General features: G+C 37.9%; 1 protein-coding gene across 2 annotated transcripts in view; it reads left to right on the top strand.

Annotated features, from left to right (window-relative positions):
• The window catches only part of PRR5L (proline rich 5 like), a 959,912-nt gene that overhangs the window by 888,183 nt on the left and 54,229 nt on the right, over positions 1-17,500 (top strand). For both annotated transcript variants that reach the window (XM_044082833.1, XM_044082832.1), the window contains exons 10-11: positions 880-1,020; positions 11,984-12,110. In XM_044082833.1, the coding sequence (XP_043938768.1) occupies positions 880-1,020; positions 11,984-12,110 (268 nt within the window). The remainder of the gene's footprint in view (positions 1-879; positions 1,021-11,983; positions 12,111-17,500) is intronic.

The following is a 17,500-nucleotide window of genomic DNA, read 5'->3' as shown; positions in this document are numbered from 1 at the left end:
ATCTGCATATGCCATTAGCAATTCAGGATCATTTTTTTTATTTATTTTTCCTTTGCTGACTGAGTTCATCCCACTAGGCTAGTGGATTCTTTTAAGAAAGACCCAAGGTTGTATACATACTGACTAGGTGACATTTGGTTTTGGCAATGAGAAAATTCTCCTAACCTTTCTGCTAGTTGCAGGATCTTTTATATCCACCTGAGCTACCACCAACTCAGGCAGGTAGGACCTCAGTTTAACATCTCATCCAAAGGATGGGGCATTCAGGAGGGCAGCACCACCTGTTTGCTGCACTGCAGTGTCAGTAATATTAAATGGATCCAAGCACTTTTTGTTAGAATGGAACCCACATTCTCCTGACCTTCTTGTATCAAGGGTGGGTGCTCCACCTGTTAAGCCACTGACACTACAAAATGTAGTCAGAGCACCCAGGGGTGACTTGGAAGAGATAAGTGGCCTCAGGCCTCTCCAGCTATGTCAGATCCATTAGACACAGTGGCATGATATAGTATGCTAAGCCCAGAGTGGAAACAGAGCTACTGAGGCAGGAGTGGAAATGCATGTTGACCTACCACAGATACAGTTGTATGCTTCCCTGATAGCAACATAGAGACTTGTTTCAGGAATAATATGGTATCAGAATAAGAAATGTTCCCAAAGCCCTGCATATGATGGCAGGATATCAACATTACACTGGCTCTTGCCCACATGGGTACTAATGGGATGGTGTAAGGCAGTTGATGGAGGTGTGTACCAGAAACACACCTGGTTGGTTCAGAAGACAGTGGTAAGAGGAAACTGCAAATACTTCTGTGTTTATTAGGAGTCAGTTGTAAGTAATACAGCTTTTTCTTTTTTGTTTTTTTCTTTCTTTTTTAGGGCCAAGAACTTACCATTCGACAGATTGCCCTTTTAGGCTTTCGTGATCTGGTGCTGTTAAAGCTGAAACTTGAAGAACTACTTCCTTGTGTGCAACATCAAGTTCCTCCTTCAGTTGTGCAAATGCTGCTTGTACTGCAGGTAGGAGCATGTTTGTGTTATTTAGCAGAACTCCTATAGCGGTGACAGGCAATAAGTTACCTATAGTGTTCAGTCTTTACCTGTCTGAGCTTGTATTCCATGACAGTAGTTACACAAACACTGCAGGTCTCAAAATGGAAGATGACAAAGAGAACCTAAGACCAACAGGCATAGTAATGCACCTGGACTTCAGTAGCAAACACCTACAAATACAGTTTTCCTGTCAAATGAATGCAAAAACTAGTTACCACAAGATCAAGAGCATATCTGATCAAAACAGGTATTTTTACAAGAGTTGCAAGTCTCAGCACCCCGCTAAGGGGAGCCCTATCCCTTACACCCTGAATTAATTCTAATTACTCCCAATGTGCCTGTTGCTGAGAAAAAGAACAAGTTTTTTTCCAGTCAGTCAATCAATCAGTCAATCAATCCATCAATAAAAAGTGCCTTTCTCCTTTCTTCAGCAACTTCAGAATGGGAAAGCTGCATTTTGAAATACTGTGTTTAGATTTCTGTGATTCAAGCCCTTGTGTTACATAAAAAGAATAGCCATCCTGTATATTTATTTTACACATTCTTTTCTGCCTTCTCGTTTCCTTTTATATCTGCAGTTTACATTATTTTTTTCTCTGTTTCAATGACTAAAGCTGCCCATTTTTTATCATTAAAGTAGAACTGTGTAAGAAAAGTCTGAAAATGTTTGCTTAATAACAGGTATGTAGTTTTCTCTATACCATGATGATTTGCTGAATGATGTCAGAACATCCTGTCTTTCAATGCAGAGCTAGATCCAGCGCAAGGCAACCTAGGCAGCTGTCTAGGTCTTAGTTCTGGCTGGTGGAGTGGCCTGGCCATACAAAAACACTCACTCTCCACTCCAAAGAACAAGCAGATTCTCCAACATCATCAAGCACTTCATTCCAGCATGTACTCACTCACAATAGAGATTTTATTTTGTGCAAGCACACAGAAACCCTTGAGATAGGAGATTTTCTTGTATGCAAATTCCCAAGTGGGAGATTTTGAAGTGTTGTCAAGCAGTGAGTAGTTTCAGGGGATATTTGGCACTCCCTGAATGAAATGGAAAGATATGTTAAAGTGTGCATATCCTTGGGAGAGATATTAGAGTACAGCACCAGCAGGAAACATGGGATGAGTGAATAAATGGGATATCGGTTTTGTTTGCAGCACACATTATCAAGGGGGGAGCAAGAACAGCAAAGCAAGGTATCTGTGTTGTCAAGCTGTAAGTGGTTTCAGGAAAGTGAACATAAGAGATATTTTGAAATGTATGCACATCTCCAGAGTGAGAACATCAGCAGGAGACAGGAAGGGGCAGAGATTGTGATTGTGTGTGTGTGTGTGTGTGCGCGCACGTGTGTATAATGCCCCAGTTAGGGGGCATTGCCTAGTTACAGTGACTTGATTAAAATTACCCCAAACCCACACCCTGCACCTTAGCTACCAGAGTTGAGTATACGTTCTCCACACCAACTGCCAGACCTACATTAACTTTTTTTTTTTTTTTGGTAAATCACTAGGGATTACACACAGTCATTAGAGTTTCATATTTTTTGTGGTTCACAAAATACATGCAGATGCAAAACCAGTTAATTTGTAAGTGATTTAGAGTAGTCTCCTCTTATCTGTCTCCAGTTTTGCTTAAAATGTCTGATTTTGCCGGAGTACTTATGGTGTAAAAGAAGGAACCTGACTTTAGTAAACTAAATCATCATCTTATGAACCATGTTATTTGGATGTGGTTTCCTTTTTCTGTTAAATTTTTACAGTATGTTTATTATTTAGTTAGGAATAAATTGGACAGTATGAACTTTATGAGTTTAATATTAATATGAACTATGAATACGTTTAATTTATCTTGTTTTATGCAGGTACACAAATGTGAAATGTAATGTGTCTGAGCTACAATGGTTTGTCAAGGAACTTAGTGCAGATGAGCAAAGCTACGAGTTGTAAAAAAGTCGTTCCTGTAGTACATGGTATGATTCCCCTCAGTCTTCATTTGTCTTCTATGTGACTCTATCAAGTTACTTCATCAGACAGTACTCCTAGACTGCGCTTGGAAAGGGACATTTGTGTCCAGTGGGCTGTCCTGTGTTGTTAGCAAATGCATTACACATTTGTCTTTTGAATTCTTGCACCTTTCACATAGGCATTAATTAGCACTTCACTGTGTTTTTTGTGTATGAATTCCAGCACATTTCTTGTAGTTTAATGGATGGCTAGATGTATTTTCACCAAATGTGAATTTCAAGGAAAGAAGTTTACTGTTTCTCATGCTAAGCCCAATTTAGTTTGAAAGTGTTTTGTTTAGAAAATGGCTGTCAGTCTTTTTCTGTAATATTTGAATTAAAAGTTTTAAATTAAATAAAAATTTCTGTAATCATTGTAAAAGTAAAGATGAAAATAGCATACATACTGACAGTTTGGAATAGTGTTTATGGTAACTGGGGGGAGAGAAAGCCATTTGACCATGATTTAGCTTTGCTTCTATTTGGTCCATTTTCAATGCGGAAAGAAAACTATTTATTTTAATTGAAGTCTTTTTTCAGCAGCAATGTAGTAAAGTGTTCATTGCTTTTCTTAGGACTTCTATGTTATCCTGTAGTGGTCTGTGAACCGTTTATTTGAGCGAGGCTTAAGCTTAACTCACTGCATTTTGCCAGTTAATAAACCTTCAAAGCTGTAACATTACCCTTCCAAATTAAACTACAAATATTACTAAATTAAGCAAAATACTTCACACAGTGCTTCACAAAATGAAAGCCCTTAACATTGGCAAGGCAGCTTACAAGATGCATTAAGTTAAAGACAGCATAAAGAAACTAAAGTCATGTAGCTGAAGAGCTCCTACATCTTCCATCTTCTGCAGTGTGACCAAACACTGGCAGAATAAATTATTCTGCATTTCTTTTTAATGTCATCTTCTTGTAATAAATCATAAAGTTTGCTTCTACAAAAATTAGATGAATTGCATATTTTGAGCACAATAATGACTTGGAAATTATTAACATTTTTTTCACATATATATTTTTTTTGAGCATGTTAACATTACTGCAGGTTATATATTATTAGTTTAACAGGAATCAGGTGCAGCTGAAAAATGTTAATAGTGTTAATCTGATCCATTGGTGCAGTACAACTGTTCTTTTCCTTCCCCCAGAAAGTGTTGGAAGTCTGTTTTCAACAAATATTGGTGTTCTGTTTGGTTTTCTTGATAAAGCATAATTAATTGAATTATGATTTGTCAGAGTGGCCAGCGTTTGAGTAAAATCATGTAAATTTTAAATATATTGTAGACTTTGCTAATAATCGGAAAAAAAAATAACTAAAATATTCAATCAGTAAAAGATAGAGGCAAAAAAAAAAAACATTAACAGCTGTGATGCCATCCAGCTACTGTTCAGTAATACGTGCACGGCCGGCCTTAGGCATAGGTGAACCAGGCAACCTCCTAGGGCGTGTACAGGTTGGCCTCGTAAAGGGTACAATTTGTGTTCATTTGGTTTTGTTTTGGAACATTATCCCACTAGATGTACAGTAGCAAGGACCGCCAAACCCTGCCCATTACTCTACGTTTCCCTTAAATTGCTGGTCAGCCGGATAGCCAAGGTCGCCAAATACAATAATGAAAACAGTGTAGTTGAAACTGCGAGCTGCTGCAAGTGCTTGTTAACGTATGTTAATCAAAACTATAAAATCTAGACTATATCAAATGAAAGTGTAATGTTAGCTGAAATGCTAAAACTACAATGCTAGTTTTTCAGGTTTGTATATTGACCTGGGCGGACCTCTTTTTGCTAATGTTCAGAGATTGGTTAACTTTGTACTCAAACTTGGAATTTATGGAGCTAAACTTTAATTTTGTCCAGTTGCATAGGCACTTTTATTCCCTTTGCGTTCTGTTATTCATCTTTTTTTTTTGAACTGTCCATAAGCAGTTGTTAGCGTTTGCCCCACGTATAAAAGGTAGCATAGAAACATATTTTACAAAGAAGGAAAGTGCGCACTGAATGCAAAGACATATGGATGTCATTAAAAGTTACCTCCAGGATGAGATCAAATCCTTGTATGCTTTCTTAACAAATGCTGGACTTTTCTTCAGGCATTCAGAATAAATAAAAACTTCATGAATTTGGTGCTTTAAGTGTCTGGGAAGTCACTGTAGTTTCTGCAGTGTCTTACACTTGTGACTAGATAATGGGAACATAATATCATTAGTGACAGGTTTATCATCAACATCACTTAGAAAGTTATTAGACTAAAACAATTTCCATCAGCAGGATTTTTCTGAAGAACAAGAAATGTGCAAGCAGACTGCTAGCATGTGTGATATGGGGCAAACTAAACTTGCAGTCATATTGTTGAGTTTTCCATTTTGGGGGCGGGTATGACACCTGCAGTAAATAAATGGAGAAACAAATATTTCATAATAAGTGTAATTTGCACATTACACAGGCATCCTTACCAGTTGTCTAGAAGTTTCTGCATATGCATTATGAGGTAAGGAAGGCTTTGTGCTCTAGTGCACACTGCATGATATTGTATTAAGCGAATTAATATTACAATGCATTTTTTCTGTTCTGTATGACTAGTGACACTGAGATGATGCATTATTGCAGCTAATGTTTATACATTACTTTCTGTGTAGTATAAGCAAAAACAAAACAAATTGTTGAGTACATTTCATGTAATCAAAGTTAATTATCTTCTGCCTGAAGGCTTAATTGATTTTTTTTTAATTCTTGGTTAGTAGTCATAATCAAGGTTGAGTGACAGATTAGTTCTATCCAGCATCTATGTAAAATTTTTCACTTGTGTCAGTGTTTGCTTTTAGAGCTGGTTATATAAGTGAATGGCTGAAAAGGGTCCATGGATCCATGGAGTTCTTCAGCATATTGAATATCCTATAAATAAATGGGGTTAATGCATATTACAGTTTGATAAGTGACTTGATTCATATTTTCTATTGCTTAGAATTCATCGGCTTTCCCTCCATATTGGTTTAATATAGCATGACATTATTTAAGAAAAGAAACTATTACTTTTCTTAAATAATGGCATACTGTTTACTGCCCTTCCGCAGATGTCTGGCATCCGGCAGTTCTGATGTACTGCGCTACCTGCGCGTACATCAGAGTTGTGAAGAAAGCAAGATCTATGTTAAATGAGTTTAACATAATAAGCAGCGGACATCTCCGTTGCTTATTTTAAACTCATTTAACATAGCGAAAACATAAAAAAAAAACGGAGATCTTTTTTTCTTTGCTTTTCTGTTTATGTATTTTATATTAAATGGGTTTAACATAGCGAGACAACTTTAAAAGCAACGGAGAGTCTCCGTTGCTTATGTTAAACCCATTTAACATAGCTGAGATAGTCGTTTGAATCTAATCCTACTGGAAAAAAAAAGGCCGCGGACGGACCCTTTTCATAACCGTAGCTGGCCAATCAGCGTGCCGCTTCTGGATCATGGTATAATACTTTTGTTATTGCACTTGAGTTGTTTACTTTCCCTATTTCAAATTTTATCATGTATGATTTCCAAAGTTGTTAAACAAATGTAAAGGGGTGTTTTGTAGTGGATGGCTTGTTTTATGCTGTGCATTGACTAATAATAGCATGGACGTATTTCGCTAGAATTGTTTGGAACAGGCAAAGGTCAGGAGGTCAAAGATTATACTCATGGATAGCTATTCAAGTAGCATGTGTTTTGATTGTGAGGTAAACCAAATGCAGCATGAGAGAGAAGGTATGTGTCTGTGTGTTGTATGAGAGAGTAGGAGTATGTAGAATGTAAACTAGTTGGTAGTTGCTGTATGAAAAAGAAGGTATGTGTATGCTGCTTCGTGAGAGAGTAGGCATATGTGTGTGTGTGTGTGTGTGTGTGTGTGTGTGTGTGTGTGTGTGTGTGTGTGTGTGTGTGTGTGTGTATTGCTATGTGAGACATACCACTCTAACAAGTGTAAATATTTTCAATGTGCAACTAGCTGTTTTTTGTTAAATTAAATGGCACACCATGTTGTAGAATCTGAAAGCAGTGTTAGTAGCATAATTGCCTTTGGTGCGGAAGGCTGTGGATTCTACTCTCACACCATGTAGATGGAGTGCTGATTTTGCAGTGCCCATATTGTTGCTGATTTGGAGCATTATAACTAAGGGGGATAGCGATTCTACTCTCCTGAGTATGTCCTTTGTACGAGATGCCTAGCAATTATGAACTTGTTAGTCATTTCCTATTGCAATATTACCAACTTACCAATTTTTTAATATAATATAGGAAATTAATTCTTCAAGGGAAGCAGGCACTGAATTTGTAGATAAAACATTGATATGTAAAGTTGTTTGCCAGTAGCAACCTCTTCATTAGTTACAAATTTCTTTAATGTGGAATTCACATTTTACTTCTGCAAAAATTGTATGTATGGAGTAATTTAGGTGGATTGTAATGACAGAAGTTTGAGTGGCCTTTTATGGTTGAAATTTTCTGAAGTGGGTAGTTATTGGTTCATACATTTTGTTTCATTGCTTATTAAAAGAATGTTTAAAACTACAAATTTAAAACACATTCTAAGTGGTGCTGTATTTTACAAGGAATATAAGGTGAATCAAAAAACAAATACATGTATGCATGTTCCTAATAAACGTGTGGAAGGAGTCTGTTTTGAAAACAGCACAAAGATAAACTTAATTCTCCACTGGCCAGATGCATTTTCTATGAATGTGGGTTTTCATGCCATTTCAATGAATATGAGTTTCAAGGACAGATAAGTTTACTGCTCATGCTAAGTCTGTTTTCATTGCTAGACTATATTGTTTGTTAAGCAAATGGCTGTCTGTGTTTGTGCTATTTTATTTCAATAACTGTAGTCACTGTAGAAGCAAATAAGATAGTAATATGTATGGCAACTGGTGAGAAATAACTAAATAATGGAACACTGGAATGGCTGAGGAGAGGGCTACTGCTGAGGGGGGTAGGGGGTTGCTGCAGGAGGGGCTGCTCTGGGGGGGTGGTCTATTACCCTGCCTAGGGCCCTATTTGACCATGATTTGGCTCTGGTATTTAAAGTAGAAAATACGTACTAAAGGTAGTTGCAATTTAACTACATTACAAGGTGTCCTTTTCTTCCTATGCATTTAAATGTAAGGAAATGACTGGAGTGGCTTTCTTGGGGAGTGACCTGTCTGTGGGTGTGGCTCAAATAGGGGTGTTTCATGAATATGTTGTGGGTAGGGCTTAAGGGGCACCGGAGCACTTCTTCTCCTAGGGTGCCATTTCAGCTAAGGTCAGCCCTGAATACATGGGCAGTTCTGCAGCAAAATGTCATCTTGGAGATAATCATTTTAGGAGTGAGATTTTCACAATCCACTCCCCAAGAATTGTAAATTGTTTAAGCCACAACAAGGGAGCATGAAAGCATGTTATAAAATTACAAAATTACAAACAGTTGTTGAAAATGTTATTTTAAATTTCCACCATATATTTTTTTTCTGTGAAATCTGTAGTCCACAAAACAATATTTAATTTTTTCAACCAGAGTCATGGTCATAGAGAAGTAAGACACCAGATGCTTCAGAGCTCCTGTGGTGGTCCATGGTACAGAAAGATAGTGAACTGACCGTGACCATGATGACTTGGATTTGATAAGCAGACTGACCACTGAAGGAGCTGCCTGGAAGGGGGGGAGGCTGCAGTCACCTCCCCAGTCTTTATAGGGGTAGCTTTGTATCACAGCAGAAGCTCCATCTGGGTCGTGGACTAGAACCGCACTCCATGTGCACAGGGACCCAGGAGCATGAGCCTCGCCAAGGAATGCACTTTCTGCAGCTGAGCATCACAGGTGTGAGGAAGTAAGCAACTATAGAGAGCTTAGCATAGCAGACACTGCACTACACTAGACAGCCAGTAAGGCCATAACAGCATCAAAAAATTCCCTAATTTCTGACAGGATGTTAGTAAGATCCTTGATCTCCCGTTTCTCTCCTGTAGTAATCTTCAGCACTAAGGCTGAGAAGGGAATGAATTGGCCTTTGTAGGAAATAAGGTTTGATGGTTCTGGGAGTGATGAGGCCAGTGCATGTATATGTATATTTATATGTATATGTATGTGTGTCAATATCTATCTATCTATCTATATATATATATATATATATATATATATATTTTTTTTTTTAATGCTTTACTATGTACAATACCTAGTGATGTTAGTGGTACTCTATTTCTATAGTAGCAGTAGGAGAAGCATACACTGACCTGAACTTTGATTTATTATTTATTTGTTTAAGTATGATGACCGGGGAAGTCCACTGGGCCATAGAGTCCATTTTCAGTAGAGGCGCGGGGAGAAAAGCTCCAAGATATTGCAAATTACATGTTACATAATAAAAGACAAATATTTCAATAGAAGCATTTAGCATTTACAGAAGAATAGAACAGACGACCTCTAGTAAGTTAAACAATTAGACATATGGTTGTTAGCCCTTTGCAGGTTGGGTTAAACTAAACAATTTACCTAAAGACAATTTTGTCAATAAGCACTCAGAAATTCAACATCTAAACAGATAGGTGATACGTCTTTAGGTAAGGTGAGCAGTTAATGAATGTAGAAAGTAGTAGAACCTTTAAAATTGAAAGTATAGTATAATAGATAGCTGAGAAGAAATCAGTCAAACAGGGAAGAGAAAATTTAGGTAGAAAGGTAGTAGTGGTGGTAACTAGTAATGAAATTTAGAGCAGGGCAGAAAAAAAGGGGGGAATGTTTTTTTGTTGGAGCATGAGACAGGCATTCCCATTTGGATAACAGATGAGAGAAAATGTGAAATTTGAATTTTGTAAGGTTTGGAAGGTTGCATAGGTGAGGGGGAAGAGAGTTCCACTGTTTAGCTAAGGAGTAGGACAGTAGTAGATGGCCTAGAGGCCGTGAAGGTTTGTGGATTTGTAGCAGATTTTGGTGTGTGGATCTGAGTGGGTGGCTAAGTAAATAGGGTGTTAAGGATGCAGTGAGAGATGGGCAGTTTGCAGGTTTAAAGATAAGCTAGTGGGCAAACGTGAGTTGTAGGTATCTGAGGTAATTGGGTAGTTCAAGCCAATTAAGGATGTGGAGGGAGTGGCAGTGGTGGGCTGAGTACTTAGAATTGGTAGCAAAATTGCAAATCTTGTGGTAGCAGGATTTGAGTTTGGATCATAGGCCAAGATTGAGATTAGTGAGCAAAGGGGCACCATACATAAGGGAGGGGAGCAGGAAGGTGGAAGCTAGGGTTTTATGGGTAGAGGGGCTGAGGAAGTGTTTATGCCTGTAGAGGAGACCTATCTTTTGGTGGATTTTCTTGATTGCAGAGTGGATGTGGGTATCAAATTTTAGTTCTTCATCAATGATGATTCCGAGAAGCTTAGTGTTGGGAACAATTTCAATGGGAGTGTTGTTCTGTTTCTGTATGGTGAAAAAGGTTTTGTCAATAAAGGAATTTTTTGTAGGGGAAAAGATCATTAGTCTGGTTTTATTTGCATTTAGAGCTAAATGGTTGGACTGCATCCAGGTTTCTGTTGTGGAGAAGGCTAACTGAGTTCTAGATAGGAGCTCAGAGGGGGAGAAGGCTGAGCAGATGATAGTAGAGTCATCAGCATACTGTATGACAGAAGATTCTGGGATGGAGCTGTGAAAGTTGTTAATGAATAGGTTAAAGAGTAGTGGGCCAAGAACGGAACCTTGAGGGACACCTGTGGGTGTAGGTAGGAAGGGGGAGGTTGAAGTTTTCCATTGGAGAGCTTGTTGGCGACTGGACAGGTAGCTGGAAAACATGGCTATAGTGGAGGGAGAGAGATTTAGGGTGGAGAGTAGGGATATGAGTAGAGTGTGGGAGATAGTGTAAAAGGCCTTAGACAGATCTAGGAAAAGCATAGATACAAAGTTAGCTGAGTTGCATTCAAGGTTGATGATTCCCAGAAAGGAAAGAAGGGCAGTCATGATACAGTGGCCAGGGCGGAAGCAATGTTGGGTAGGGGAGAGGAGATTATATTTGGTTAGGTGTGTCATAAGTTGTACTTGTATGGCTTTCTCAAGTATTTTAGAAAGAGGGGAAAGGATGGCAATAGGCCTGAAATTGGTGGTGTCAGTATTTTTGCCACCTTTGTGGAGGGAGATGATGTAAGCATGGCACCAGATTGAAGGGACGTATGATTCTTGTATGGATCTATTTATAAGAATAGAGATAGGATAGGCGATGCTGTCTGCAGAATGTTTGAGAAAGGTAGGTGGAAAATTGTCAGGTGCATTGCGACAGGGTTTGAGTTTGAGGAGAAGGCTTTTGATAGTGCTTGTGGGAGTGGGAGCAAAGCAGAAAGGTGTGGATGGAGCTAGGTGATCGGGGTGGGGGTTGTGGTAGGAGGGGCTAGGGCTGGAGGAGGGGGGTGGGAAGGAGGTGGATATTTTGGCTATGCAGTCTATGAAAAATGAGTTGAACTGGGTGGCTGTGTCAAGGTCAGAGAGGGTGGGAATTGGACAGGGGTTTACTTTATTGTCAGGGTGCAGAATTGATGAGATGGAGTCCCAGAATTTTTTGGGATTTGTGGAGGGCAAGGACTGGAGTTTGGAGTAGTAAAATTTGCGGTCTTTAGTTATTAGCTTTTTAGTGGAGTTTCGAAGTTGCTTAAAATCTAGGAGGAAGTTGCCTATCATTAGGATGTTGCCCTCATTCCTATGCCACTAACCAACCACAGCTCTCAATGGCAAGAGGTGAACCATTCAGTCTCTCACACTATGTAGGTAACTAATCTCTCCTGCAAACACACCTGTCCTGTACATTGACAACTCTGATTCACTGTAGCTGTGACTTTTCAGGTTTTTGCATAATATTTTTACATATTTTTACAAACTACTAGAACTGATCTGTTATGTCATTAATGTGGCAAACTTCAAGGTCATTCATGCCTTATGTTTTACAGGGTGTACATGAACCCAGTGGCCCAAGTGAAGGCTACCTGCAGTTGGAGCAGTTAGTGAAAGAGGTCATCTCACCGTACCTTGGAACATATGGAGAACGCAGCTTTAGCAGTACAGCTTTTATTCATGGTAAACAGTTACCTTAATACTACCATTACTACACTCTTTTGCCAAAAGAATCATTTAAAAATAATGCATATGAACAGTACTGCCTGTGTGATAAATGAATATTTCATATTTATTCATTCATTGACCAATACCCACTTAATTTATTTTAAGATTGTTGGAAAGCTAGAGCCTATCCCATGAGTCAGTGGGTGCAAGGCAGAGAAACTGTTCTTGGTTGGGACACCAGACCTACACAGGATGCATGTACATTCACACACCACTCATAAATGCATGCACTTATGGGCAGTTTAGACAATCACCAGTTCATCCACCATCTGTATTTGGGATGTGGGAGGAACCTGGATCATTGAGCAAAAATGCACATGGACAAAGGGAGGATATGCAGACTCTGCACAAAAAGCATCCCCTCTAAGAATTGAACTGAAATACCAAGAACGTTAAGGCAGTAACATTAAGAGCTGCATTACTGTACTCTTTATAAAGTAATGGTTTTGATCTCCTTACTGTGTGTTTGCTGTAATTAATAATTTATCTTTGAAAAGCTGCACTGAATGTGTTTTTTTTATTAATTGTTTTGCCATTAATATTTATGTGGTAAATGATTTTGCTCTTTATACATCTTGCCTATTGATGTACAGTGTTGATTTAGTAATGAAAATAATTTAGTCCACTGGGTTTCTTACTTTTGTACTGAAGTTCTTGGGGAGGCTATGATCTAGGCCTTAATTAACACCACATAATTACTTACTAACATGGTATTAATAAATGTGCATGTTGGTTAGAAAGTTAAATCATGACATCTCTTTATTTTTGCATGAAATTAACAATAAAGATATTCCTTTATTCAGAGTCACAGTGGTTGGCTGTAAAGGGTTTGAACAAAAATAAAAAACAAGTTAATTATTAAATTCTCAAAGGAAAATGCTGTTGTTTTAAATATTCAGAAATGTAATAAAATGTGCTTGACTCATCAAAATGATACTTAATAAAACAGTGGATAGTCAGGCTTATATGACAGCCAAACTTGAACTTTTAAGTAGACTACAGAAATACAGATGTAAATTTGAGTTTATTTAGTGAATATAAGTAAGCTGAAAATGCTAAAACAGCCAAATTCCACTGCTTACTGAAGACACTTAAAAAAGCCGCAGTGGTGCAGTGGTAGCGTTGTTGCCTCACAGCAAGAGGTTCTACCGTTTGATTCTCGGCTGGAGCGCCTTCTGTGTGGAGTCTGCATGTCCTCCCCGCGGTCGAGTGGCATTCAAAAGACATGCGTACAATGAGCGTGCCTTCCTTGAAGGTTGGGCATCGAGCTGGCACCTCGGCACCCATAAAAAATCTACTGCCAATCATTAGCAGACCGGAGTTCCGCTGTGGTGACCCCTAACCGGGAAAAGCCAAAAGAAGAACAAACAACCGAAGACACTTAAAAACCTGACCAGGCAGAAGGCCAAAAGATTTTGGGATAAGAAAATCTAACAGAGAATATGGGTAGATCTTTAATGAGATATTTTAATATATTTGAATAAGATTCCTACAATTATATAGGCTAGAGGGGGAGAAAGAGTTGTATTTTGTGTTTGCTGATGCTGTGAATTTATATACTAATAATCAGACATAGAATTGTCTTAAAGTTGTTAGATTTTTTTTTTTTTTTATCAGGGGTCCAGGTATTGACTACAATGTAGAGTTAACTTGTTTGTTTAACTAATTTCGTTTTGTTTGATTAAGTTCTTTATTAGTAAATTAACGGTGCTGCAACACATTCTCTCTTTGCCTCCACATATGCTAAATTGATGATGGAGTTGTTTGAAGGGGAAGACATACATAATAAAGCATTTTTTCAAGAACATATAAATATGTGTTTTAAATATACAGATGACTTAATAAACTTCATTAAAGGGGCACCCAGTACTTAACAGGATTTTCCAGATGACCACTAGGATGATAGATTTTTTTGTCATAAGTTATACAGTAAACCTGCAACTACGAGGAATTTTCTTCAATGGCAACAGTTATTATCCTATGGCAAATTGCTCAGTGCAGAGAGATTATGCAGTACACCTCAAAGTTACTTTGATGAGATACAGACTGTTGCTCGAATGTGTACCGATCGTGGGTACAGTAATGGTGCTGTAATGAATGCTTATGGAAAGATTACTGCTTTGCCAAAGGAAAAGATCACTCATGGCTATGTTTATGTGATGCCATGAGATAAATGTGCTAAATTTGCAATGAAACATGGAGATGGTAGATGAAACCTTTATTTTATTAAAAACAAGGATATGCTTCCCCGGCAGATTGTAAGACTTGTGAAACACTGCTGGGGTATTCTATCATGTCTGCAAAACATTATTTAAGGCCTCAGTGATTTCCTAAAGTAAAGTGAAAAGTATTGTTGATTTTGTCTTCTATAGTCACTTTCTGAGTCCTTCCCCAGCTGACTTAAACTTTTCACCACAGTTTTCCTGGAATACTTAACCCCTGTAGGAGCTGTTATATATTTTCTTATGTATGTTTGGAATTTAAGAAGAATGATGGTCAGAAGTTTGATACCATTTGATATTTTAGTTGGACTGCTTGTCAAGTTATTTATGTGTTGATGAGTCCTTATAAGAGTCCTTATAAGACTGCCATACAGGAAAAACAGAGATACAGTACATCTGGGACATTGACCATAAAAGGCTAGAAAGTGTTATATTTGTTTATTTTGTGAAAGACATTAACTTAATCCCAATGGATCTAGAAACTATTATTTTGCAAAATGTTAAGACCAACATTGGCATTTGCTTGAATGTTATTGATGTTTTATTGCACAATAAAATTATATGTATTTTAAAATGTAATGCTATGTGCTCCAGTGGTCTTAATAATGAGTTGAGCTGAAATCATTTACTCTAATGAATGATGAGTCACTTACCTTTTTGTGCACTTTGATTTGTAGTTGCTTAAATTGTTTAATTAATCCAATTAATGAATGTTTTTATTGATGTTTCCAGTGTTAGTTATTCAAACCAGGATTCGCACTGAGGTTCAAAGAGGCTTTTACACAGACTTTTAATAAACTTGTGCTCCACCTGCCTCAGTCTTATTATTTTGCAAGTGTTGTTAAATTCATTGGAAAGTTGCTTGTTTTCAGTAGTGTGTGGAATAATATGCAAGCTGTTGTTTTTCTAGCACTACTTCTGCAGTTTTAAATTGGTTATGCTTTATAGGACTAACTGAGTTTTTGATAAACAGCTGCTAATAAGTAAACATTACCACATGATGCAATGTGGGTTATGTACTGATAAAAGTATACATAGTGTGATGGAGGTTTGAGGTGCTTATGATGAGTGCCTCTCACACCTGGAAGTATTTTATCAGGACATAACCCATAACTCAGAGTGTGATAATACACTTCTAAAATGGACAACTGAAAAAATGAAATAAATGCAAAATTAATAGAAACTTTAATCAAAATAAGAAGTAATTAAAGGAAAGAATAGTCCCTCAAAATAGAATACTTCAGTCAGTTTGTGTGTTGCACCAACCCCACACACACACACATACATACACAAACACAGTTTTGATTGTTTGTGGGGCAGTAACAAAATTTTACAAGTACAGAATTGCAGAAAACATCATATTCAATTCCAATGGTATGATAATGTAGATGAATTTATATAATAGTTCAACTGCCATTTTAATAAATGCCAAAACTCTGAATTTAACTAGCTGAAACCACTTTCAGTGGACTTCAGTGTAGCATGGAGGTAAGCCCGGCCTTTCTACACCCCTCTTCTGGAGACAGACACCCTTCCCTATCATACAGATAACCTACTCAGTGGTCACCCAACAGCAGAGAAAAGCGGAAATCCCACATGACATTTATATTTCATTATGAAATGGGATCTGTGAGATATCCAATAATGAGCAAGTTCTTTTAGACAGCAAGTGATGTGCTGCATGAATAATAGTGTACTGCAAGTTCCTGTTAATCTTACATGTGTATGTTGCGCTAATTATGTTATTTATAAGCAAAAAGAAAAATAGTCCTTTTAGCCGATCAGTAAAAAGAAAACTTAAGACACATTTTACAAGCCAGTAATATCATAATGTCATGCAGTCTGTGAATTATGTTAAGGAACAGCTGGAATAGTGAAATAATGCAAAAACAAAATCTACTGTCAAATAACTCTCATGTCACTGAGCTGTAATATCCATGAATTTTTAAAACTGAACACAATAAAACATTGTATTTAGGCTGACTCTGCAGCTCACAGGCATGGGATCCTAACTGCAACCCATGAAACTAGGGTTTGTTAAGGCACCTGGCCCAGTGGAGCCAACCAGAGAGTAGAGCAAAGCAGCATTTCTGTCCTATTACCTATCCCAGGTGCAAAGGTGGGTTCATAGGTAAGGACTAGCAGCTCTTGTTGGAGACCAACGTGTTCGTTCAGTATTGTTTGCAGATATAATACAGGCTGAGAACTTGCTGGAACAGTTAATAGGCATACCAAAAAAGCAACCCACAGTTGTCAGAATGGCACAGTAGTGGAGCACCTTGCTCGCATACATACTTTCCATCCATTTTCAATAAGGTTTGCTCTCTTGTGAGGCCCCAGTCTGAAGGGATAAGTCAGAGACATTCACAGAAAAGTACAGGTGGATGGCTGAGAATGGGCAGTGGGACATGGCTGATGGCAGAAAGCTGAGGTAGGAGCTAAAAAATTATAAAAATTCTTTATATTGCACTACAGTAAAAAAGTGGATGGTGCAGTGGTGCAGTAGTATCATTGTTGCCTCACAGCAAGAGGTTCTCCAGTTCAATTCTTGGCTGTTGTGCCTTCTGTGTGGAGTCTGCATGTCCTCCCTGCATTCATGTGGGTTTCCTCCAGGTGCTCTGGTTTCCTTCCACTTTCAAAGACATGCATCTGGAGCATTTCTCCTCGGGCCTCCACTTAAAATTGGCTTTGTTCCAAGTCGGACTTTCCCGGTTAACAAATGTTAAATAAATTAAAATAAATAAATAAAAAAGTTGTGCTTTTTGATGTAATTTTAAAACTTGGCATGGTAATGCAGTTCAAATCAGTTAAATCACTACTTTTTAGTGGAAATGTTTTTTAAACTTTTAAATTTCTTATAGTCCCTTTCGGAATTATTACTAGTAAAAAAACGAATTTCTCTCATGTTCCTCTAATGTATAGGGTGGGGTGTCCCAACATTCTGCTGACAAACTATATCAAAGGCCACTATCACACCAATGGAGTGAGTTAGAATAGAGCTGTCTGAATTACAAGGTAAAGTTATGGGGATGCTTTTTTTTGGCACTGGTATAAAAAGTGAAACAGATATAATCTGTTGTATAGATTCCGTTCAAGAATATTTAGAATTCTAGTTGTACCTGT

Source organism: Protopterus annectens, chromosome 9.part0 (assembly GCF_019279795.1).
Source record: "Protopterus annectens isolate FY-2018-M chromosome 9.part0, PAN1.0, whole genome shotgun sequence".
NCBI lineage: Eukaryota > Metazoa > Chordata > Ceratodontiformes > Protopteridae > Protopterus > Protopterus annectens.
Note: the sequence above shows the minus strand (reverse complement) of the source record. Positions and strands in the feature narration are given on the sequence as shown.